The sequence below is a fragment of the Betta splendens genome, chromosome 9, assembly GCF_900634795.4.
Source record: "Betta splendens chromosome 9, fBetSpl5.4, whole genome shotgun sequence".
NCBI lineage: Eukaryota > Metazoa > Chordata > Actinopteri > Anabantiformes > Osphronemidae > Betta > Betta splendens.
Genome location: NC_040889.2, coordinates 25,593,960 through 25,620,128, shown reverse-complemented (window position 1 = coordinate 25,620,128; position 26,169 = coordinate 25,593,960). Strand labels below are relative to the sequence as shown.

Sequence of the window (26,169 nt, the reverse complement as noted above, 5' to 3'; positions counted from 1 at the left end):
AGGTTCTTACTTTACACTTTGAATGACTGTATATCTTTGAGTTAAAAATGACAAAATCGGCTTGATGTATTAAAGAATTGTTTTGTGAGGTTTTGATCAAAAACATTTTAATATTGACGTTCTTATTTATAGCTATCAAATAACACTGGAAATGAGTCTAACTTACCAATCTTATAAAAAACAAAGGGAACCTTTCACTGAGACAGTACAGCTTTATTAAAGTCAAACTTCAGGCATTTCTGAACTCTTTAAAATTAACTTTAGAATGAAAAAAGGACAGAATCAATATCAAATAAAAAGACAAGTCATGTACAAAAAGAGTGTTGTCTCAACAGTCACACACATTTAGAAGCAGAATTGTACAGGCAAAAAGAGCACGCCACAGTAACATGATCCTATGCAAGTTCAATGCAAACTATTTACAGGTTCTTCAACAATATGCAGTATGCTGTAACACAGGTTTAACAGTAATCAACATGGTATTTTGTGTTCATCCACGTTTTCATTGAAGCAACACCAAGAGAGATACGTACGACCCCAGTCAGAGTTACTGTGAGCAATTTTACAAAAAGTAAAAAGAGATGAAGAGTGCTTATGAAGGTGAATGTATGAATTTATTTGAACACTATTTCTCATCTGACAGCATGTCAGTGAAAACTCAACAAGAGTCATCAACACTGTACAGAAACCGAAAGACATCACAGTGAACTTAAACATATTTTTTGACATACAAGGGGTGGCCCGTCCTACATGGAAGTATATAAAAAATAACAATAGGTAATAAAATCCTGGACATATAGAAAACCCCCCCTCAGTCAATGGTCACTTAAATGAAAACAAACATGCGGTTTTGTCTTCTCAAATAAAAGCATGAGCACAACACTGAGGATAAACCAACAAAACACATACATCAGATAGTATTTAAGTAAATGAAATAATGCACGCTGGGACACTTATATTAAGCGTATGTAATACTACTGCTTGATAGGCCGGGACAACATGGACATATGGGCACAAAATAATCAGGCGATCTGCAGGTGCAGAAAAATAAAACTAAAGGCTGTTCGGTTTTGCAAAATCTCTGTGCAAACAAGGTTAAAAAAGAAAAGCAACATTGGCATTAAATTAGGCGTCTACAGAAAAACCCAGTGTTTGATGATGGAGGCATGCAACAGTAATTGTGGACAAAAAAGGCTTTAAGACAAGGTATATCTTCACAAGTCATTTTTCCTGAAGCCATTAACGCTTAAGAAGCGAGGATGCCATCGGTCTGACAGTCACATGTATAAATCCTATTCCAAAAACAAAAAGAAAATTCAAGTTTTATGACACAAACCATCTTGAGTTCGTAATTAAAAAGTGCATGGATGATGCACCTACCTGATAATGAATCATATATCAATAATAATACAAAGAATTTGTCAAAATTTAGTACACCAGTACTAAGTTGGCCAAGAAAATTAGTAAGTTGACTTTTTAGGAATGTGAGACAAACAGAAGGAAAAGGTCTAAGATATAAGAGAAAGGGAATGTAAATGCAGAAAAGTAAGAATATTAATTAAATTCATTCAAGAAAATATGACATTAGAATCCAACTTTCTGTGTTTAGCTTAAACCATTTACTGGTTTTAAACATACATGTTCACATACACTGATTGAAAAAGTAGGCAAAGGAAGAAATAGGCCTCAGGACTTTAATAGGGAGATTACATTAGTTTTAGGAAAAAAGTTTTTAGTCTTCAATTGTATAAATAATATTCTTACTTGTCTGCCTTAGATATTTCTTTCTCTACACCTAGACTAAAAAGTCTAAGGCAAAAGAAATCCTCCTTTATGGACCATTTTCTTGGGCAGAATTTATTTGACTGGGTGATAAATTTTGAGGCTGTAGTTTGTGTTGCTCATTTGAACCTCAAAGAGATGCATTTGATGTTAAAACAAAAAAAAACTGCCAATGTAACAACACAATGTAACACATTAAATTACTGCATTATTTTAAAGCTTCAAAATGATTTGGAAACATTGGCACAGTTTTACTTTGTGGCTCCAACCCACTACAGGAGGCTTTAAAAAAAAAGGTCTTCAAGGGGCCGACAATGCAAACAAACACAACCAGTGACGCAACTGATGGAGGCGACAGAAAAGCTTCAACCTGTGTCGACCACTTTAGTCCAGGAGGAAACAGCTAAATGGAAAGTTTACACGCCTCGCGCTGCTTGTAACACCAATTACAGTGAGTCATGATACATGTTGGTGATCAGCAGCTGTTATCAAATGTGGAATCATTACACCAAATGCAAATAAAGGAAAACATTTGCAATGACAAGATACAGGTATTATGTAAAACTCCCTGTGTTTTTTAAATAGTCTATGTCACTTACACTGTGAAGAGGGAGACAAATTACTGTGTTCGAAAAAGAAATTGGTACAAAATGCGGTGCCATAAATACAAAAATTTTGGACAGATGAGTGATTAGAAACACTGTACAGATGTTTGTATTTTGTACAATATACTGGTCTGGGCTGATTTTCTACGAAGCCCAGCCTTGAGGGTGTCCTTCAGGTGGAAAATGAAGACATGCCTCTCGAGTAAGTAGAGGACTTTTCGGTGTGAAGCCGGGCAGGCAGTAAAAAACGAAACAGCTTTTAAGTCACTTTCTTAAAAAAGAAAAAAAGAAACTGTGCCCAGCACCACCACTCAACACCACGTTTCTGACTGAAAAGATCAAATTTACAACACAATTTGAAGTCCGACGTTACTACAAGAAGAGGTATTGATTTCAAAACACATGTCATATGTTCTTTTAATACACATTTCTGTATATGTATGACGTAGCTAAACTGTGTAGCGACAAGCCATGTGAAAGTGCTTTTCAGAAAAGTTTGGCAAAACAAAAAGGTAAAGAAACAAAGCGGTCACAGTACACAATGTTACTCAAATGGACTGCGTCTGGGCAGTAGTTCCTACAGCCAGAGTCTAACTTAAGGCTGGTTAACAATACTTTAAGACAGCACCAGTGATCACAAGCTGGGGCCTCCATCTACAAATAAGTGAAGGAAACGTGAGAACAGAATGTTCATTAAAAAAGGATCTGTCTAGTTATTTAAAAAAAGCATTTCCATCCCCCAGGAACAACCAGAGGTGGGGCTCTGTCCCTCCTGATCTTTAGGTACTTTACAATATTATGAGCCAATTATGTACACAATGGTGAGTGAGACTGTCAATATGAAAATCACAAGTACTTCTGTAATGTTATACCATTACACAATATACCATTATATTTCACCTTAATAGGACTATTTTCACAAGGAGGTCTGCGTAATGTTTAACATCTAAACAAACAAACATAATACACCACTCACCGAGATGAAGTGAGAGAATCCGTCTGTAAACATTAACAAACATAGATACTGTATATAATTATATTCATCTATACCCATAAGTATATTAAAAACGATGTCTAAGGTTGGAATGTAGTGTTGTCCTGAAAAAAAAATTGCACAAATTCTGTAACTTCCCCTCCTCCTGTTCCCCAAGGAGAAGAAGAAGAGGAGATAAATACAAAGACAGATCACGTCAGGAGTGATGGACAAAGGCTGGCTCGCCTCTGTGGAGCCTTTCTATGGTTGAGATGCTGACCACAGCTTACAGCAGGTAAACATGAGAGGAGCAGCGTGGGGGAGAGGTTGAGCTGCTTCACACGTCCGTCTCTCTGCTCCCCCCCCCCCACTTCGCTCGCTGGGTTCTTCAAAGTGCCGGAAACTGACGACATGACAACACAAAAAAAGAACAAAACGAAAAAAAGAGACATAATGAGGTGGCGGCCTGTGCCCCCGACTGGTGCGGGCGGGCTGCGGAGAGCGTCACTGGTGGTGTTTTATGGCAACAGAGGCAAGAAAACAGTGTATAATGACGCCTGGTCGCTTTCCTCTGCCATCACTGCCAGTTGCTCTGCTGTGTGTCCTGGCACGGAATAGCAGCCGCTGCACTGGTCAAAAAGCACTGTACTACCTTTTGCAGTGCACTGTGTCAGATCTGAACTGGTTCAAGGGAGCACTCTGCAGGTAATGAGGTATTCAGGAAGCTCCGGTGTCACTCCGCTGCCTGCTCGCCCAGGTCTGTCTCCGGCTCCTCCTTGACCCTCATGGGGCTGAGAGCGGAGTGATGCAGCTGCGTCGAGCTGGAGTTGGATCCCGGAGGACTGAGGGGGTTGTGACTAGAGCAACAGAGGCGGCCTTCCAAGGAGGAGGCGGCGAACGCCCCTGCCTCGTGGTCTCGGCAGAAGGAGCGCGGGCAGAAGTCACAGAGGGATGAGGCCGGTGCGCCGCAAACACTGCAGTCATGCCACGGACACTCCCACCGTCCTGGGGGGGAGAGAAGACGTCAGCATCGAGATAGAAGCTGATGGGGAGTTGTGCAATGCAGATACAGTGTAAAAATGCACAGACACACACACACTGTGTCATTACCGTATGGCGGCTTGGTGAGGTTGAGACACAGCAGGTGGTATGCTTTCGGACAGTCCTTCCTGTCGCACATCACCAGCTCTCCTCCCTCACCACAGCAAAAACAAATGTACTCGTGTGTGTGTTTGCCCTCCGGCCGCAGCTTCCGCTTCTTCTGCTTCAGCTTGGCGTTCCTGGCCTTCTCCTCCTTCTCCATCACTACAGCACTCTGGAGGAAGAAAGATGGTGAAGAGACCATGAAGTATCGTGTAACTTCTGAAGCGGGGCTGGATCAACACGATTAGAGATAAATGGGCTCACTGTTGGCTGGACCCCGAGGAATCCAGAGCAGTTGTCGGATCCACAGTGACAGGATGATCTCCGGTTGCCCACACAGTACAGATTGTAATTAAATGTCAGCTCAGTACCTGGAGAACAGAGGAAAAGGAACCAGCTGGATCATCTAGTGTCCTCTTAATACATGCACAACGAATGTAAGAATGTGAAATGCCTGTCAGCACGCAATCTACATCTCCACGTGAACTCACCGGCTTCAACATCACAGAGGGCAAAGAGTCCTATGCGAACATCTCCGTTTACTGTCCACTTCTGGGTTTCACAGTTCGGGCTGCAGCTGTGGTTCATAAACCGAGACGAGTTTCCTTTTGGCCCAGCGTCTATCACACGATCCTACAATGATAAGTCAATGGTTTTAAACACGCTTCTCTTTGATGGGAACAGTAATTCAGGGTTTACTGGTGTCACTTGCGTGTTACCTTGGTAAGGGTTAGCATGTAGAAGTTGGTCACATGGTTTTCGTGCGCACGTTTGATTCGCTGCTGGCACTCCTCAGAGTCTATCACCTCTCCCACATACTCCTTTACAAAGTCACCCTGGACAAAACAACAAACAAACTTTTTATATCATATTCTGTGATTATAGGAAGGTGGTGCATGGAATGAATGAAGAAGAAAGTACATACAAATGCATAACATTAACATGTTAATGAACATGTTAACACTCACCTTCTTTAGTGCCTGGTTGGTCCTGAGGCCCCACCCACAGCCCTCTGTCTTTATCACCTCTGTCTCTGCATACAGCCGCTTGGTGAAACACTGGTTCTCACATCTGTCACCTGCAGGACAAACCTGACAACAACAACAACAAAACCATAGTTTCTCATCATGGTTCTCAAATGGTTTTTAGGGTATCAATTGAGTAAAGAGCAAAGCATGTCAGCACAGACCTGTGGATGACACTCATACTGCAGCATGCGATTCAGACACTGGGAGTCGATGCTGCAAGGATGCTCATCTGTTGGTCTGCAGTTGCATCTTGGGATTTCTGACAAGTCAGCTACATGCATCTGCACTTTCCCCACTGGTTTGTTGGACTGGCACAATAAATGACACCGACGCAGTTAGTGAAAACTGCGAGGACTGAATTTTAACACAATTACTGGGTTATTCATCCAAAGTAAAAGGTTAAAGAGCTTTACCTTGATGAATTTGTAGGGTGGAGGTTTGCGAGAGTTGCGTTCTTGCTCTAGAGCCTCCCTGCTTTCCCTCTGTGCTTTAAGCTCCTGAAACCGCCGAGCTGCTTCTTCCAGAGCTGAAACAAAGAAAGCATCCACAGAAATCATCAGATCCATCCCAGTGTTTTACAGGAAGGAATAAAAAAACAACAACTTACCTTTCTTGAAGGTTTTGTTGATGTTAATCTGACCAGTGACAAAGTTCTTGTCATTCTCCACGTAGGGGAAGACACGGCCCTGGTTTATCCAGTAATAGTCATGAGAGCCAAAGAAGAAAACAGGGAAGTCACCAATGTCGTGGCGAAGACTCTGAATGTTTGATGGCACCAAGCGGGGATTACAGATCTCTGCTGGCCACCACCTGCAATGGAGCACGACATTTTACAATAAGAAGACAGAAGCTCACGTACAGACAAGAGAAGTCAATATCCACCGTCTTTCTACAATTTATTTCCAAATTTTCCTCATTACAGTTGACATAACAGCTACTTTCTAAGCTTGAGATCTGTTTTCCCAAGAGGAAGGCCGGCAAACATCCTCTAGTTTCAGCAAGAGTAACGTTACAGAAACAAACATTTAAGATTAAGCTTTTCTTGAATTTTCATAAAGAATTAAGTTTATATGTAGGAATGACTCAGAATAAATAACATACTCATGCTTAACAGTGAATAACTACTACATAACAACAATAATAACAACAGGGGTCTTTATGAGAATATGCTGTAGTCAGACCATGTCACGGACAGTTTGGAATTTGTGGTAAGGTAAAAACAGGCTTGTCCTTGTAACATGACCATACCATAAACTGATAGAAGCACAACCCTCGGCCGGCGTCAGTAGGTGCTCTCTGCGTACCTGTAGTTGCCCAGTTTGACCCAGACAATTTGTTTGTAGTGAGGTTTCTTCCCTGCCCTGCAATCACTGCAGGACCACGTACCCTCCGGCATCTCCATCTCCAGACACTCCGGGTGGAAGGAAGCTGGGCATGAGTCGCAGCACAGCAACTTGCCTCCTACATTTGTATGAATGTACACATGTGTGTGTGTGCATGCGTTGTGGGGAATGGGTATGCAAAGAGAGGAGGAGTGTATGATTAGGTGATGCACCTTTAAACCTGGACAAACTCTGAATCCCTTTTGCAGACAAGCAAACATTCAAAGTGAAATATTAAACTAAAACTGGCAAAATCGTTTCTAATTATGGTTGATCATATTTAGAATTACATGAAAATAGTGTCTTTGAGGATCTGAAGCTATACAGTAGTTCTGGATTCAGTCAATAATGAAAAACTAAACAGGAGCTTTTATCCTGAATGAAACCTCCTGTCACAGCTATACTTCAGGAGAAGGTGCGTTACAACCTCTACTGTTGCAGTTACAGCATGTCTGGCAATCAGATTCAGAGCACTGTACCAAGACCAGTCAATGGGAAACACATGCAGCAGCACAGGAGTAAAACCAGCCAGCAAGTTAACATGAATCAGGGTTATACTCAAACATAATCAGACTGTCAGTGAAAAGCAGGCATGCAGTCCTGCCAGAGAAGCAAATGCTTGACCCAAAACGCATGTCGCATCCTGCACAGACCAGCTTGCATGGAATCAACTTCTCATAACACAAAGGCTTCTCCAAAATAGTTTTTTCCTTTATCTGAAAATGCTGAACTGACAGGCTAATTGCATGAATTTGGTCCTGTTTTTTAATATATTCCATCCAAGGCAGGTCAAAGCTCAAACAAAATAAGAATTCTTTTAGTGACAAATAATACATAAAGTAGCTGCAGTCAGCATAAGAGGTGAGGCTGAACAAGGCCTTCAAATGAAAAGCAAGCCCGGAGTGCCGAAGCAGAGACGCAGCACAGCTCCAGCATCAGTAAACTCCACAAGTCATGGACACAACCTGAGCTGATCCAAGGAATCCTGCATAAGGGCATCATTACTGTGCTTTAAGTACTGGGAGTGTTTAAAGAGACTTTTGATTCTTCTTTTATACCAACTTATTTGCATATATTCAACAAGACACTCTCACAGTGGGCCTCATGCAAGATTGAACAGGCTGACTTCAACAGGTGACACAAATTAGTCCTCAGCAATCTTTTGAACTTGTCACAGTAGGAAGCACAGGTTGATATTAGCATTATTGACTTCTATTCAACTGCACCAGTAAATAATTACACAAACATTAATTAATTAATTATCCTTGTATTTCAAGCCACCCATATTTACTGCATGATCTTTTTTTTAACTGCAGGTGAAATAAAACAAGCAGCAAAGAAGCAGAGAGATGTTGGAGGGAAGTGAGATTAACTGCAGTGCAGACTGTTGATTATTAATAGCCTGTTGGCCCCTGAAGGTTATTTTCACAACCCTGCCCACAATATTTGCTGTGTTCTCCTTCTTCTAGACACCATGTAATTAAATCCCATCGCTACCTCTCCCCTAAGTGTACATTGTTGTGACTGCATCCTGTGAAAATGAGCTGGCAGATCCTGAAAATGAATTAACTTCCTGCTACAACAAATCAAAACATCTCATATGCCTCCAAACAAGAAGTTTGGGATGAGAAGAAACATGTTCTTGCATAAGGCCCACTGCTTGTTAATGTGTTAAAAGAACTTTGCTGAAGTTACTTTGTGCAACTCTGCATTAAAATTAACTGCAAGCTTAACCAGTTAATTCACTTTGCACCTCAAGGCTTTGGAAATGAAAGATGCAAACAAAAGGGAAACCAGAATGGGGCAGGCACAACACAAACACAGACCAGTGGGACAAAGGAGTAAGAGAAAAACTGTTCAGTTACCTTTCCCAACATTCTTTTTGGTAGCTGACGAAGGAGAGGGAATCATAGGTAATTTCAACTCAGCACGATTTGACTCAGTCAGAAGGTAGTGGGACTTATAGGCATATGAACTTAATATGGTGTCAGTAAGGTCTTGCACTAACAGCCCTACACAAGACACACAGGAAGAGACGGGGGTGAGCTGCAGTCAAACTCGAAATTACCCAAAATTCACAAAGAGAAAGAACAAACACACACACACACGCACGCACACACACACATGCAAACACACACAGTTACGACGATAAAAAGAAACACGTAAAAAAAAAGGTCTGTCCAAACATAACGAGGCCAAACAGAGCACTCGACTTGTCTGACGAAAAAAATCCAAAGTGGTTAAAAGCTGGTAAGAATAGTACTAATACTGACGGGCCTCACTTCTCACCATCAGGGACAAATGGGCTCTTTAAAGTGGAGTGCAGTGTAATGACCTGAATCATTTGGAGTATTAGTACTGTGATGGAAAACAAACATTACATTTCACAGCAGCCCTATTCATGAACAACAACAACACCAAACATGAAACATATACTAATCAATCAACTACCTTAAAATAGTCTAACAGTATGTTGGAGTGACTGCATCAATGGATGTATTTTAAAAGATGCGAGAGATGAGTGGGATCGCAGCAGTGTGAAGTGCACGTTAGGTAGAAGTGATGTGTTTTTACAGGTCCTGCTCCGTCTGTGTGTGCTGAGGAAGGAGAAGGCTGTTAGTGCGTCCGGCTGTGACAACGTACCTCTGGCACATAGGAAGCACCAGCCTACGTTCACAGGGGAGGTGAGCAGGCCGTTCCTCTTGGCGCCGCCGTGGTTGCTGCAGATCATGATGTGATGCGTGAGGACGACGCTGCCCGCCGCCACGCAGCCGTCCCCCGTGTGGTACGCCAACGGACAGCGAATGCAGCGCATCAGGCGACCTGGGTGGCACGGAGAGGGCCGGGAGAGAAGCCTGAGTGGTCTCCAAGTGTTCGTGATGAATGGGTTCACTTATGGGCTCCGGCGCAGCGGTTTTACCTCTGCACGCTCGCTGCAGGTCTCTCTCCAGGCAGCAGGTAGAGCAGCTGTGCTGCGGGCAGCTGAAGCCTCCGCTGGGATTAGCGGTGGTGCCCGGGAGATCACGGACACAGTCCTCGTGGTAGTAGCGGCCGCATCCTGACACAGAGCAGCGCGTCACCTCCCGCCCCACCGCTTTACAGCTAAAACAAGGATGATTGCCTGGAGGAGTGGAGAAGAGAACAGTCGAGCAAAAGAAGTGATAATGAGAAAAAAAGCACATCTGCACCAATTCACTCACCATTTTTACATTCCAAGCAGGTGAATCTGCCTTCGGGTAAGGATGTTAGACCCAGACACTCCAGGTGAAACTGTCTGCTGCAGTCACCTTCACACACCACTAAGCCCTCTCCATACACCTCGCAAATCTACATACAAAGAGAAATGTTCAGGCTCAACGGCTCTTGAAAAAAAAAACAGATCAGCCTCTGGCACCACCAACCTGGCAAACAGTGTCTCTCTTCCCAGTGCTGCTATCTTGCCGGGACAAACCAGAGTCCACTGACTGGGTATCTGAAGCATCTGCATCTGCTGCTGCCGGGCTATCAAGACTCTTTCCAAATAAACCCTTAGATTAAGAATGCATCGTTAGCAGTAATAGTCAAGTAGTAAGAGTGTTTATAAGAAAGAAAATACTGTGTAAGTTTACCTGTGGGTCATTAAGGCCTCTGGAGTCTGAATCAGAGGTGTCTCTGTATTGAGAAGAGGCCATCTCCACATCTGTTGATGCTCTGCTTCGCTTCTTGAGAGGCTTGCATGCATCTGAGATCTCACTGGCACCTAGATGGTCACGTAAAAACATGTAAGTTCAACGTCAAGGAATAGAAACGGATCCAACCACACAGGAGGCATGAAAGACGGTTCATCTACCTTTCTGAGATCCCGTCCTCAGTGTGGTCTCAGGAGCCATCTCTGCCTGTGAGGAGGGAACCAAGCAAGATTAGATTTTTGTGGTTGCTAATGTGAGTGCAGTGGTTGCAGGTTAAAGAGGACATTCTGTGTTAAGGCCACATTTACAATGACAAACACTCTGCAAACACTGGTCTGACTGAATGGCCATAACTAGTACCTGTTCCTTTTTGGTTTTCTTCTTAGGGACGGGATCTGCGCCTCTGTCTGACTCCGATCTACTCCTCACTGATCGCCGCTGCAGCTTCCTCTCCTGCGAACCTAAAAAACACAGTTGTATTGACTGGAAGCTCCACGTGTCCAGTATGACTTAGAAAAAACGGAAACCTGTTCTACTAACCTTGTGGGCTGCTGTGGTGTGACCCGGGAGAAGATGTCTGCTGCATTCCACCCTCCTCACTTCTTCGACTGGCAGGAGAGCCTCTTCTCTCGTCCCCCTCTTCCTCCCCTTCATCCCCATCTTCCTCCTCCTCTGGACTGGGCTCAGGTTTAGCTCTGCAGTCCTGCTAAAAGCACCAATGTTTGAGTATCACCTTACACAGTAGCTGTAATGAACACAATACACATGTCCAGTGAAGGGGAGCCTCTGAATCCATTAGATCCTCCTCTATTTCTACAAGAATATGACCTGAAACCGGATAAGTTCTAAAACTGGAACAAATGGAAGACTACTACTACTACTGTGGCCACAACCCTCAACGGAGCACCCTTCCAAAAACATGTTCAGCATTGTTCCTTGGTGGCCACTCCTGGGGAGGGTTACTTGGTACTCAAGCACTCTAGAAATTCTTTTGTAACCCTTCCCCGCCTCATGAGGATCAACAGCTTTTTTCTAAGGTCTTTAGAGACCTCCTTTGTATGAGCCATGACTCACTGTTGCAAACATATGTGGTCAAGATCAAACTTTGATGGTAAAGATCTAGATTTCTCTTTAAATAAATCAGGCCTCCCACACGAACAGCATCTGACTCTGAACTGAACATCCTAGAAGGTCACATACTTTTTCAGTTCTTCTTTAAAAATAGATCATTTAAAACATGATCTCACCTGAAATAAAGGTAAGCTTATTTTAGTTCATATTTATAAAGATGGTTCGTTTTTTTTTATGTGCCTGAGTTGCACCAACCTCAGGTGAGCAGTACCCCAGGTCCGGCTGCCTGGCCTCTCTCTCCACTCGCCCGTCTTTTTCTTCTTCTTTGTCATTTTTGGGGGACTGACATGTTTTTTTCTGCAGGAGAGGCCAGTCACACTTTGTGATCTCCACGTTCAGCCTCTTCATGGTGATGGAGAGTGGCAGCAGCTTTCTTGCAGCTGCTGTTTTCCACGCCCTGACTGGTGGCGGTGAGTCCTGTCTTGCATCACAGCCAGTGTTAAGCTTTGGAGAGCCCATCACATGTTGGTCCCCCCTCTGGTTGTTTTCTTCATTTGAGGCCTGGGGGCTCGACTTATCATCTGAGTTTGAAACGCTACACTGTCGCCGTGGCAGCTGCCTTCGTGGAGGCTGATCTCTGTCCGGCGACTTCACTCCTGCGTCTTCCTTTTTACTGACTGAGCCGCTGGAGCGCCGGCTTCGTTTCTCCGCTCTGATGTTGGGCTTCTTGTTGGGAGGAGCCTCGTTAGGATCCGGGTCGACGTAGATGAAGGTGTAGTTGTCGATCCGCTCCTGCCGCGTCATCAGGAAAGCATCTTCGGCGTGGCCCACACCCACCTCCCACTGAGTACGCTCACGCTGAGGGATCGGCTTCAGAAGCTTGAAATGTCAAAAATGAACAGAGAAGATTAATTCTAATATTTGGAATCAATATGAAAGGATACATTGATAAAATGTCACATAACATCAATAATTAAGTGGTTTTAAAAATAAATCTTTAATTTCCCAAATGATTTAATGAATTGATGGGCGATTATAAATCACCAAAAACATTTAAAAATATATTTCTGCAATAGCCATTTATTCCGTCTATTCATAATTTCATTTAATACACAAGGCGTTTGGTGCAAATGACATTAAATGGTTAAAGCCAGAGTTTCCTAGATTGTGGTCTTAGTTAAAGTTAACTTTGTCTTACTGACTGTTGCCTTGGATCAGTCTGACAACATTTCTTAGCTGCCTTTGTACATACTTTATGCCTCTCTACAGGGTTTGTGGCCTTGCGCAGGGTCTCAGCCTGAAGGTCATCAAACTGCTTCTTTCCCTGGTACATGACTATCCTCTTCTCGTGGATCCACGCTCGTTCTGCGACGCTGCCGAAGAACTGGACGTGATACTCCCTGTGACCTGCACGGCAACAGGAAACCTCAGTGTAACGTTAAAGCGAGCGGATCAAGACGGGTTCCACTGTCTGAAAGCTGTTTGTCCTACCTCTGGTGTTGATGCGAGTGTGGACCTTCATCTGCGGGTCAGAGGAGACCATGCACGGCCACCAGGGGTAGGTGCCCACCTTGGACCAGACCAGATCTCCAATTACAAACTCCTTACAGAAGCCCGTCTCTTGGATCACTGATGGATGATGGACCTTTGGAAGCTATACATTAATAAAAATTAGACACTGACTTGTTGTTAAAAACACAACTATTCATTTTTTATTACAGAATTCTATAGAGTGAAGCCTTGAGCTCTTGCCTTTGGTGTCTTTGGCTCAGTTTTGATAACAGTCTTCTGAAGCTGCTCTGTCTGGTCCGGGGATGTTTCTCTCAGCTGGGGCTGGACGTGGGTGTCCTCTGTCTGGCCTGTAGTACCTGCCAGTGTTTGGCTTTGGTCCAGACTCTGTTCCTGGACCTGCAGCTGCAGCCTAACATTCTTTTTCCTCTTCTCCTTCTTTCTCTCATGTCTGCGCTGCATCTGAGTGGCTTCATTTTTCTGAGACTCCTTCTGTAGATCAGAACATAGAAAAAAAAGAAACCAGTGGAGATAAAACATCAGTCAGCCGTTTGCTTTTTATATAAAGGTCCCACACAAACAGATCTTTCTGTGTGCTGAAATGAAAACTAGCTCAAACACCAAATGTCCAATGCTGAAGAGAGATGATAAAAATTAAACCAAGATCCTTCTGTATTATCTTGTAATAATGCTCCTGTTTGTATGTAAACCTGAAACATATAGTTGCCTAATATATAACACATAAATACATATTTGCATCAGTTTAGAAAATGGGAACATTTTCCAGGTGAATGTCCACAAATGGCTCGTTCCACCCTCTAATGGGCAAGGATTTATTGCGTGTTATAGTTTGATCTAAAATTAAACATATAACATAACATGAACCCCCTCCAGTACGTCAAGCACTACCAGAAAGGTCTGCTTTGCTCTCAGTGGGAGTAGTCACAGTGGAAGAACAACTGTGTGTGACAAGTTAATTATGTACACTACCTGCAGTTCTTGCAGCAGGTCTCCACACAGCGCAGATTCAAACAGTTCTTTTCCGTTCTGATACGTCTTGATGATCTTCAGCTTGATCTCTGGAGAGCTGGTCTTCTTCAGCTCCCCACCAGGGGTGGTGGCATGGGAGGGCTGAGAAGATGGGGTACTGTCCACAAGAGAGGGCGGAGGACTGGAGGAAGGCAGGTGTAAGGGTGGTGGAGGGGGCAGCGTGTGGGTCATGATGTGGGGCGTCTGGGGCAGGTGGTGCTGTGAGGGCAGTGGTGGTGGTGGAGGACTGTGTGGGTGTGGATGTGGTTGTATATGAGGGGCGTTTGAGTGAAAGTGGTGTGCGTGGTGGTGGTGATGATGGGAGTGATGATGATGGTGGTGGAGGTGTGGATGATGTGTGGGCAGTGGTGGAGACACAGGAGATAATGGTCTTTCCTGGAGGCCCGGGCCTCTCAGGACTGTCCCCTCTCCCGGCATGAGGCCATGCTCCCCGTAGCTGCGTATGGCCCCGTAGCCGTTGGCCGAGCCGTTGGGGTACTGCGGGTACATGGAAAACTTGGCTTGTGGTTCGTATATGCCCAGACCGGGCGGGAAGCCATTGGTGACCTGCTGCATGTCCTCTGAGGCTGAAGGCGGGTAGGGGAACTCTGCATCCAGGGAAGCATCGTAGGAGGGACCGCCATCCTCACCCGGGTCACTGCCGGTGTCGCAGGTTCCTTCCTGTCTGATGTTAGCGGAGTCAATGAGCTGAGGGGGTTGCTGAATTGTATTTCCCATGATCCCTTGCATGAAAGAGAAGGAGAAATCCATTGTTGGGCTCCTGCATCCTTAACTGTCTTTTTCTTTGACTGGACCTGTGGATGGAGATACACAATTAAATGAGACATGCTTCTTAAACCAAGGTAAACACACCACTCTTTACACGACTAGGAAGAAAATTAAATAACACACATACTGACATAGATCAGCTCTGTGTCTATCAGTTACAATGGATATTGCAGACTGCAGATCACCATCATATATTTGACAGTACTCCTATTCTCAAATACAAAGCTTTGGCTTAATGTGTGTCAGCTTTGTTTAGGTAATTTTATGTAACAACAATTATATTTAAGAATATATAGCATTCGTTTTTTAAAGTAAACTCTTGAATTTAAAGTGTATTTAATAAAAAGGAAAGACATAACGCCATCCTGAAAATATGAAATACATACACTTATGTATTAAAACTTTAGTGTTGCTATAGATAACAATGTGTTCCTACTACAATAACAACTGCTTAGTAGTATTTCAAGCAAGACTGAAAAAGGGTGACAGACCTTTTCTGCCTTTTTTGACTGTATCTACAACTGGAACTAAACATGAAAAGATTTTACTCTTAATCAGACAAAACTAGAAACGTCACTGTTGAGGAACCTGGGTGCATTTTGAGTTTCGTTATCACAGTTTCCAAGTGATTCTTCAATGCAGTAATCAGACTAAACACTGACTAGAACACCACTGAACTCCCAGGTCTGAACAGGCCGTGCCAGCGGACAGGAAGTGGTCAAACTTTTTTTTTCCTCCACAAACTGGCCAAATCAGAGAGAAATAATCAGCCTCACTTCTCAGAACAGAACAGAACATCCCCCAAAGCTTGTGATTATGGCCCGTACCTCACGACAAGCATTCGACCGAGATATAGATCGTTTACTTTTATTACAGCATCACAAACACATGGCAGCCCGCTGTCACAAACAAAACAAAGAGCAGCTTCTAGCGGGCGACTCATCCCCTTGGATTTGACTCTTTAATATCTGCGACGCTTAATTAATCGGGTTAAAACGTGCCGCGTCTCGTGGGGAGCAGATTAATCCAGTGATTGGGGTTTGATGTGTGAACGGACTCAGGCTGCCCGGCGCTGGGTAAAGGTGGATAACGGTGATGTAAACACCCATAAGGTGTCAACTAACGGTCACTGGCCACCGATATCGACTGGTGGTGTTATCTGTGGCATTTCACCTCGAGTTATGAACCCCAAGTGCGCCGTTACAGCTGTGTGGTCACATTAAGACGGCTGCGCAGGCATTAATGTTTCACTGAATTATCTTATAGCTCTTCTGCGATGTTAGCCTAAAGCTACCTGGCATCAAAGGGTTTGTGTTGAAACGATGCGAGCCTTTTGCACGTCACACAGCAAACACAAATGTGGCATGTGTGTATTTGTGTTCCGACACGTCTGCTTAAACGCTTCCAGTTACGCTTTATCCATTTGTGATAACCTCACATGGACGAAGATGAAAGGGAAAGCTAGCGCTGTTGGCTAGGCTAACGCTCCTGTGCCAATATGGCTGCCTTTGCCTCTTTAAATCAAATTGTCTGGCGTGATTATGCCTCCATCACTGGCGGCTCGGAGGAATATGTGTCTGAGAATCAGCTCGAAAACGACTCCAATTCGGCCAGTGTGGGACAACAACACGCATCAGCGGCGGCGGCGGTAGCTACGGCGAACGTCGCTAAAGAGGAGAGCAAAGGAGCGGCACAGATTTTGATACCGAGTCGAGAGATGCAGGGAAATTAAAAAAACAACGCCAGTACCTTCAGCGTGTCCCATTATAAACACATACACCAGCCAGCAACGTTTCCTCGTTTAATCTATAGGGCCAAAAAAATCAAAAATATAATCCCGTAATATTGATAAAGCGCAGGCCTTTCCTTTTCGTTTTAACGCAATTCTCCACAGAGAGGAGGAGGGGGTGTTACGCTATCTGCTCGATACCCAATCCCAGTGTCTGGCTCTTCCTCAGTGTGGGGACCTGAGCGTTCAGCGAAAAGCCCCTGCTACAGGCAGATGTGTTCACTTCTCGGCCCCCTTCTGCGCGCAAGCTTCTTCCTAATAATCCCCAGCTCCCTCTTCCTCTTGTTTAACGAAAGCTCCCAGCGTCTATAGTCGGGGCCTGGTCGGTTTCCTCAGCTCCAGCGCCAAAGCACACGGATCCAGACTGGAGGGGTCAACAGGGGCACCCCGGGATGTGTAGTTTACTTCACAAGGCGGCGAAGACTTTGACGAGGGAGATTTGAGCAGAGCCGTGAATGTTGCAGCCAGCGTTAAAAGTCACGCCTACAGTGAAATTAAAGAGGAAATTCATATGTCATGTTTCATTTGAGTGGGAAGAGCGAGAAATACAGCAGAAGCTGTGTCAAACAGCGGCTTTATTTTTTTTTATCGTTGTGACATTTGAGGATCACAATTACGAAATAGTGTTATTTAAGTGTTTTGATTTTTTCCACCATGAGGCCAACGATGCAGATGCTGTACTTATGTTTGCATCACAGGCTGTGATTGGCTTTTATAGACTCCCACTGATTTGGGTCTGAGATTAAAAGATAAAGATGTATCACTCTGTTTCCTTTTCCAGCTACAGCAAACGTCCGCAGTTATTCACTTGGGTTGTTTATAATTCTGCATTGTCCGTGTTAAACTCTATCTCACACTTGCCAAATAACATATAATGTGTAAAGTTAAAAATAAAAAAAAAAGCTATTATTTATTTACATACATAGTACAAACACTCTTTAGTTTTTGTTGTGCTAATTGCACAACAAAACGCTTTGTGGTCAACGAGAAACTTTACATACTTTGCTGTCGTGCTTATGATAAACCCGAGGTTTAATTTATTTTGGACTGTTACTGTGTCAGCTACAGAGACAAACACAATAAGTTAATGGGTGTAGCACCAGACGGATTTTCGCTCTTCGTTTCTCGACGATCTTTGGTGTGAACGCAAACAACATCCACGCATGCTCAGTGTCGCCTTCCAGTGCAGCTGACTGCGAAGGCTGCGCTCGGTGTGTTGGTAGGTCGTACCCGGCTCGTTTAAAAGTGTAAACCCATCGTAAATGGGTTTACCACCCCATCAGCCGTTACTCTCGTTGTTCCCGTTTACCGCGACCAATTGTTGTGGATGGATTATACCATTTTCGTCTCACCGAAAAGCCTTTCTACGCCCAGTCAGCAGCGGCAGCCATAGCTCGGTCGGTGACGCTGGAGGTGAGCAAGCTGCCGTCTGCCATTTCAGCAGCTAGCGTCATGCTAAGCTAACTAGCCAGCCGGCTAGGCTAGCTCACGGTCCGCAGCAGCGGCGCATTTGCTAACTCACTGGAAACGTGACACTAGCCACTGATAGGTTTAGAGTGTGTGTGACTAACATTACCTTTCCACTTGTAACACGTTATGGGTAGTTTTATGGCCGTTTTGCTCGAATGCTTCGGATTTTCAACTGAGCAGCACGAACTAACTACATCCAGTAAAGTTGCCGGTAGCTTTAACGTTTCCTTTCTTTTCATGGTTCATCGAATCCCTTTTAGCACCATGTTAAGCATCGACTGTTCCTTTGCCTAAGCCATTACTTTTATGTAAACGATTCGTCTAAAGTACAAGCTCAGACGTTTTCCTCTTCCACGGCCACTCAAGTCTGTGACATGTTAGATTAGTGAACAGTTTAAGCCATTGGTGCTCCTGTGTTGTTAAATAAGACTGAACTAAGTCCAGATCTCGCTGTGCGCAACTTGGTTTTTCATTACATTACAAAGCTGTTGTTTAAAAAGCTTAGTTAGCACTTATTTGGTTCTTCAAAGCTGTACACCTCGAGTCTTGAAGTTACTTTGACCATTAATAACTATGTTTTGATGCAAGCCTTATGAAAGTAGAGTAACTATGTCCACAATTTAAAAAAATCAATCTTAAACTGCTTTTAAATTATAATAAAATAAGATTTGTGACTAAACCCAATATTTTGCCCACCCATAAGCCCTGTTGTTCTCATGCTGATGTCTTGCATAATTGGATAACTTATATAAGTTACTTTCATAAGTATATAAGTAACTTATGTATAACAAGCGTATGGTTCATATTGTAAACATGCACATGCTCTCTCCTGTGTTCTAACAGAAGACTGAAGTGTCCCTGCAATGGCCGTCTTTAGTCACCAGGTGCTCCTGGCAGTGACGAGATCAAGGTAAGTGACCAGCGCCTCTTGAAAACACAGATTGTTAAAGTTAACAGAACTGTGCATAGTTCTCTATATAGTGCTTATGCACAATAATTCTAAACTGGCGCGATGAGCTGAGTCAAAAGTTCATGGCGTCTGTGTTTACACACTGTTTGTTGTAGTAACGACGGCTCAGTGTATCGTATGACTTTAGTCGCGCACACACACACACGCACACGCAGAGCATAAACACACAGCCTCTGAACTGTACTGTCAACTGCTGATGCATTAACTGGGATAACAGAGTAAGATATGATATCACAGTAGTTACACAGCAGGTCAGTTTGGTAAAGACACAACCTGTAGACCAGCTGTGTCTCTTTATGATCACATATTTAGTTCCATACATGATTATGGCCCTGCTGTGAGTGTGTCAGGTGAATTGTTTGTTTGTTCAACAGCTTGGGGACATTATGAAGGGTGTGTTGTGGAATGAAGCAAGGGTTTGTGTTTGTTTTTCCTGGACTCTGTTTCAGTGCAAAAACACAGGTGCATTTATTTTTCTTATTTACAGTAGCTGGAGGTGTCATAAGTCAGTCAAAGGTTATAATGGGTAGAAGTTTAGAAAAGCTGGTGATTAAAATAACGCAGCTCTAACTTGGATGACTTGCCAAAGTATTTCAAGTGGAAGACAGCCGCGATATGTTTACGTAAGAAGACTGGAGCAGATATAAGTGCTTTCAGAGCAGGTACTACTGCGGCCTAGAGCACTAGGTGCATTTTTGTTTCTTCCAAACTAAAAGGACGTGCCAAAATGTTTTAAATGGGCTGATATGTCTCAGTGGTTCCTGTTTTCGCTTGTGTACAATAATCTTTTTTTATTTTGACCACCCATGGACTGCACAAGGGTTAAAACACACATTTACACTCCAGTGTCCACTTTTTTCTGAGAAACAAAAATCTTTCAAAAACTAACAGTTTTTCTTGTTGCTGTTTACAGGGGATCGTATTTGTTGTCCAAGAGGCACAGCTGCTCCTCTCTGTCTTCCAGAGCCTATCTCCACATAGAGCCTCCCAGCCAGGTCCTGTCCTCGGTCCTGCCCTCGGTCCTGCCCAGGCACTCCCGCTATTCCCACTGTTACCGAGGTCACGCCCTTGGCCGCAACCACAGCTCCGCTCTGCTCGCTCGCTCTCTGCACAACTCAGGTGTCTGGCTCCAGGAGATAAGGCAGGATGACAAGGCTTCAGCCGATGCCGTCCGAGATGCTTCTGAAGGAGCAAACAAGGACTCTGTGGCTGCTGCATCCCAGTCCCAACCACCACTGACTCCCACTCCAGCATCCACAACCACAGCAGCTGCCATCCCTCCGGTGCAGGAGAGGGCAGTCGTTAAGAAATCTCTGTATCAGAGGATTGTGGATGAGCTGAAGCATTACTACAATGGCTTCCGGTTACTTGGCATTGACATTAAAATTGCTGGCAGGATGGTGTGGAGGCTGCTGCATGGACAGCTGCTCACACGCAGGGAGAGGAGGAGGGTAAGCTGTTTCTAATAAGTCAGTGTTTCTGTTCTTACAGGGTATGTGCACTGGGTGCTAGAGCATTTAAAGGTTTTTTTTGAGCATATGCAAAAAGCCGGCTCATATGGGCAGTGTTGACATGCACATATTCGTCCTTGCTGCATGAGCTAATTGTTTAAGTTCCCTTTTTAAATGAGAGGTTTAATTTACCATAATCGGGTCTAGCGGTTTTTCCAAAGTAGATTACTCAGCTCACTTCTGTTATGTATGCAACGCTTGATTAAAAAAAAAAAAAAAGAGAAATACTACTTTACTTATTTTTCATTCTACTTGTCACAAGAGAGTCTTTCCCATCGTAAGCTGTTCCTTAGCGTTTAGTAGTATGTCTTGCTGCCTGAGCATGTGTCGTGGTAATATTAGATTTGCACTATTTTTAAAGATGACTTTTAGAGCTTCACGTGTGACCATGGCAGGATTCTGACTTGTCGCTTCACTGTTGCTTTTGCTTGTGTCTGCAGCTGATGAGGACCTGTGCTGACCTGTTTCGTCTGGTGCCCTTCATGGTGTTCATCATCGTTCCCTTCATGGAGTTCCTTCTTCCTGTTTTCCTTAAACTCTTCCCAGAAATGTTGCCTTCCACCTTCGAGACAGAGTCCAAAAAGGCACGTATTTACATCCACAGAGACACATACCCTTGACCTGCTACAGAGTTTATTATAGACGTGTATTTAAGAAAGAGCTGCAGCTGGAACCTCTGGTCTAATCTAACCCTATTTTGGGAGCTGCAATAGAGTATAGGCATATAAACCTAACCCTAACTTGTACAAAAGACTCTAAAATGCTGCTGTATGTACTGATCCGTTATAATAATAATAATAATAATAATAATAATACTAAAATAACTGCCCATTTTTGCACCTTTTTATAACAAATCAGCAGGTTTCTGTACTTGGTCCTGTTGGCCTGTCACATCTGGTCTTCTCTAGTTATTCTGGAGCATGGATGAATGATTCAAAGATATGTGCTCGCGCTCCTGGAGAGCACAGAGGTTTATGCCTTCAAAGCTGGGAGAATAGGAGAAGAAAGAATGTGTTGCATTAGGAATATTATACAGTATTATAGTGTCAAAAACTTGACACTTCATGCAGTGATTACCACACTTTCTTTTCAGAGTGGTGAAAAGAAAATGTGTGCTAAAGTCAAACATTTCATGTTGGCGTGAATGCAATATTATATAAGTTTTTGTTCAAAGCTAACCTGTGTCTTCTTCCTCTCCTTAATACAGGAGGAGAAACAGAAGAAAGGTCTGGCTGCGAAGCTCGAACTGGCCAAGTTTCTCCAAGAGACTATTGCTGAGATGGCCCGAAGAAATAAGGCTAAAGCTCAGACAGAGGATGAGACGCAACGTTTCTCCACATATGTCCAGCAGGTAAATTACTGCATGGGGTACTGTTGTTTCACAATCCTGTGTCCCAAAATTAGAAGATCCACCCAACAACTTGTATGATAAAGAACAGGTTACCCTAACCTAACTCACTGTTACTGCCTCATGCCTAAAAGACAAACTGAACTGCCATGTTTAATCAGAGCTAATAGACCCATGGGGCAAATCATTTTCTGCATGTCTGAAGTTGTCAGAGCAGCTTTGGTACATTCCTTGGTGATTTCTGCCACCCTCAGGTCCGGGGCACAGGCGAGCAGCCCACCACCAAGGACATTGTCCGGTTCTCCAAACTGTTTGAGGACGAGCTGACGCTGGAGCACCTGGAGCGCCCCCAGCTGGTGGCTCTGTGCAAACTGCTGGAGCTGCAGCCCATCGGCACCAACAACCTGCTGCGTTTTCAGCTAATGATGCAGCTCAGGACCATCAAATCAGACGATGAGGTGAGATGAAAGGACCTGATGGTTTTTAGTCATGGCGAGAAATGTGACAGGCCTTTCTCACATTAGTGCAACATGTTTAACTTCCCTTTCCATTTCCTCAGATGATTGCAGCAGAGGGTGTGGCAGCTATGAGTGTGTCAGAATTACAGGCAGCGTGTCGCAGCCGCGGGATGAGATCTCTGGGTCTCACCACTGATCAGCTACGTGTGCAGCTGCAGCAGGTCAGTGGCTGAATGGCAAACCATGAAAGCTGGTTTTACATGTGTATAATTCCTCAGATTACCCTAACCAGTGTAGAAAAGTTAAATGAATGAAGTTAAAGCACAAATGCGACTCTCTGTTAATGGTCTCCTCCTTCCTTCAGTGGTTGGACCTGCACCTGAAGGAGAATGTTCCTCCGTCGCTGCTGCTCCTCTCCAGAGCCATGTACCTGACTGACCTCAAACCCAAAGCTCCCGTCATCCCACCTGTTCCCAAACTAGAGGTTTGGTCTTTTCTTACTTCTGATCTCACAGACAAACCCTGGTGCATAATTAGTAACAGTTTGCCATTCCAGCTGTTAAATGGCGCACATACAAGTGATAACTGATCAGTTGGTTTTAAAAGGTATTCCCTGGGTTTTTTGCCACAGAAAGCTGCTCCTCCCGCCGTAGAGAATCCAGCCACAAACACAGCCTCTGTGGGTCCTGACGTCTTGGCAGATCCTGCTGTCATCATCAAAGACAGACCGGTCAGTGCATTTGAGCTGAACCACAAAACACAGCAGGATGAGCTGAACTGTACTGATCACAGAGGAAACTAGGTCATCGCTGCCGTCTAAAAATAGCTTTCTTCCTGTACAGTTAATATACTCACCAGACTGCAGGGGGCTGTACCACTGTTTCTAAATATAGATACTAGATATTTGCATATTTGACACTTCAGGTAATTAATAATAATATATAATAATATATAATAATAATTGCATCTTGATCCAAAAATATTTAGGTTAAATAAACCATTTAAACCATGTTGATAGAATCTAGAGTTAGAATAAACCATACGTTAATCTCTCTTTATCTCCCCATTATAGGTAGAAGAGATAAGAGACAAAGCTCCTGTGGTCTCAGACAAACCTCTGACTCCTGCTGAGGTCCTTCAGGTGAGAACTAAATGTTTCTCAGACCTCTAGTAGCAGAAGAAACAAAAACTAGTATAGGATTTGTTGCTCACAGGGTTTCATAATCCAGTTAGTTCTTCCTGGATTTGGTCTTTCTCTCATGACAAGCTAATCGCTGTCAGTGGAGCAGAGCTGCTATTCTGGGGACTGATGGTAACTGAGCACTGATTGGAAATCTGCTTAGTTTAGATAAATAGAGGTTCACGATTCAAAGGATGACTCTGTGAAGGTTATGAAGACAGAACGCTTATGTGTGAAGTTTATAAATAGCTGATAAATATAGACCTAGTCTTTTTTCAGGTGTTTTTTTTTTTTCTAACCAACCGTTTTTTACTACACAATATTGAGGAACTAGTTGTTTAAATCCCTAAAGCTGTAAGCTACATGTAAGTGATTCTGTTCAGCGTGTGTGTGTGTGTGTGTGTGTAAAATCTAGTTTTGCTGCCACAAAAAAACATTTTACGAGAACAAAATTAAATATTGCGTGTACTTCGGGTGGATGTTAGTGTGACTCAGGTCTGTTACTTCTTCCTCAGGCTAAAGCGGCAACAGAAGTATCCCAGAAGAGCAAGATGAGTGCAAACGGTGTGTAAACTGGAGCAGAAGCCTCTGGAGTGACGGGGCTTTGGTGGACCGGCAGAGCACGCCTGGTGTTGTTGAGTTAATGTCCCAGTGGTGACACCCAAAGCATCCATCGCAGATCCCCGTCAGCTGTCTCCCTGCAGCGTAGCCCGTCTCCTCCTCCTGTAAATGTGTAAATATCTTTTATATGATCTTCTCTTTGCATCGCAGCAGCAGCAGCATCTTTGTACAGTTTTATTTGCAAACCTTTTTAACTCCTGTTCGGGATGTGAGAGAAGTCCTCCGTTTTCAGAGAGAAACTTTAATGAACGTTTTGGTTCAATAGCTGTTTACACCCTCTCATCTTTGATCAGTAACCTGGGCCACGCCGAGGCAGACGCTGGTGGCGTCCAGTCTGAGCCTGTGGAGCAAAACAGAAAAGGTTAAATCAGCTGGCCCAACAGCAGATTTAGACACCTGAGCATGACATGGCTCCTTGTTGTGATTGCTATTAAACAGTGAGAGGTCACTCCGTGAACCCAGAGGTGACTAGTAAAGCACTGACTGGACAATCTGTAAAATAACATTTACAGGTTTTATGTGCATATACAGTGTACGTATTGTATTTTACCACTACGATGCTAAGATTTCTGTAAGCTGAGAAATTTATGCACTTGAGGTTATTCATTAAGATATTATTGTTATTATTATTATTATTATTATCGGGGGGATGCTTAAATCTTAAGATGAGTTTAATACTGTGGCATTAAGGTGGCAGATGTACATCTTTGCCCAACTGTCCACCTTTTATGAAGCCTTCATAAATATACGACCCTCCAAGTTTGCCACATAACCACGTACTGTATAAATGTGGCTCAATGTGTTTGGCTTTGCTTAGGGTTCTGATGCATCTGACCTGTTGGAGGAGCTGCTTTTATTGCAGCTTGTGTAACGTTTTGTCTCCTCAATGTTTAGAGGCGCGGAGGCCATAGATGAAAACATATTTTTAAGTGATTGCTAAAGAAGATTATTGGTTTTACACATGTGCCTGAGGTTAAAGGCTGATTGGGTTCAAGGTTGCTTTTGCATCAAATTGACTGATTTTAGTTTTACACTGTCCGTTTGATTATTCACCTCAGTGTGTTGAAGGCACCCAGGCGACCTCTTCTCCTTCCTCCTTTTGGTCCAGCTATTAGTTTAGATCCAAATAATCTACTAGGAAAAATCCAAGCCTCCAACGTTTGTAACATCTGTCTGATGAACAGGTGATACTTTATGAAGAGCAACTTAACACCAATCTGTAAACCCTGTGTGCATTTTTAAGTAGTTACATCCTGTCTGTTTCCACTGTTTGATATTTGATTATTCCCACCTGTTAATCTCAACAAGCTAACGTCTTATATTTTACCATCCTGATTGAAAGCCTAAAAAAACCTTTACAGTTGGCTACTGGACTTGCTTGAGGCTCTCAAAGGTCAATTGTGGATTGTGTTATGTCAGACTGCCATCAGATGCCGTAGTGCTCCTAGGTCAAAATGCGTCTGACATTAATTGTCTGGAACTAACTACTGGTCAAAATGCGAGGGATAAACATAATGTGGCTCACCAGGTGTTAAGTTGCTTTTCAACATAACGTATCACTTACCTGACGAGGAACGTCAGGTAAGTGATACGTCAGGTATATTGCTCCCCAGAGTTGTTGAGTTGGAATATTTCTGGGTTTGCTCCATCACTGATTTTATGTTCTGCAATAGAAGAAAACCGTACAGTAATAAAGCTATTGAAGACAAGTACCAAGATAATAAATGAGACTATAAAATAAACTATGAAAATATTAAAAAACCCTTTTCATTTGTCTCTTGTCTGTCTTTGCTGAAATGAGGAATTCAGGTGTGTTTTTTAATGTATTAAATTGTTCTTGTAA

The 26,169-nt window shown here is 43.5% G+C and overlaps 2 protein-coding genes across 6 annotated transcripts; one reads left to right on the top strand and one right to left on the bottom strand.

The window, feature by feature from the left end:
• Positions 1-192: 192 nt before the first annotated feature.
• nsd3 (nuclear receptor binding SET domain protein 3) lies at positions 193-21,284 on the bottom strand. Of its 5 annotated transcripts, none has more exons than XM_041072453.2 (25): positions 21,181-21,284; positions 14,152-15,005; positions 13,405-13,653; positions 13,144-13,306; positions 12,905-13,059; positions 11,908-12,531; positions 11,122-11,287; positions 10,942-11,042; positions 10,743-10,788; positions 10,522-10,652; positions 10,315-10,440; positions 10,114-10,240; positions 9,834-10,034; positions 9,557-9,736; positions 8,779-8,925; positions 6,836-6,992; positions 6,139-6,341; positions 5,945-6,057; positions 5,693-5,839; positions 5,472-5,594; positions 5,223-5,339; positions 4,995-5,136; positions 4,768-4,874; positions 4,471-4,675; positions 193-4,365 (listed from the first exon to the last, which is right to left on the bottom strand). In XM_041072453.2, the coding sequence occupies exons 2-25, from the start codon at positions 14,959-14,961 to the stop codon at positions 4,094-4,096; spliced, it is 4,812 nt and encodes a 1,603-aa protein (XP_040928387.1). In that variant the 5' UTR covers positions 14,962-15,005; positions 21,181-21,284; the 3' UTR covers positions 193-4,093. The 5 variants fall into 5 exon arrangements, with proteins under 5 accessions (XP_040928387.1, XP_029017256.1, XP_029017259.1 ...); XM_029161423.3 differs by lacking the exon at positions 21,181-21,284 and adding an exon at positions 16,729-17,222; XM_029161426.3 differs by lacking the exon at positions 21,181-21,284 and adding an exon at positions 16,729-17,222 and having other exon boundaries at positions 8,779-8,802.
• letm2 (leucine zipper-EF-hand containing transmembrane protein 2) lies at positions 17,935-26,100 on the top strand. The gene is made up of 11 exons (XM_029163392.3): positions 17,935-18,181; positions 19,082-19,148; positions 20,122-20,659; positions 21,160-21,303; positions 21,927-22,070; positions 22,322-22,525; positions 22,627-22,746; positions 22,890-23,009; positions 23,157-23,255; positions 23,598-23,666; positions 24,221-26,100. The coding sequence occupies exons 2-11, from the start codon at positions 19,102-19,104 to the stop codon at positions 24,275-24,277; spliced, it is 1,542 nt and encodes a 513-aa protein (XP_029019225.1). The 5' UTR covers positions 17,935-18,181; positions 19,082-19,101; the 3' UTR covers positions 24,278-26,100.
• Positions 26,101-26,169: the final 69 nt, after the last annotated feature.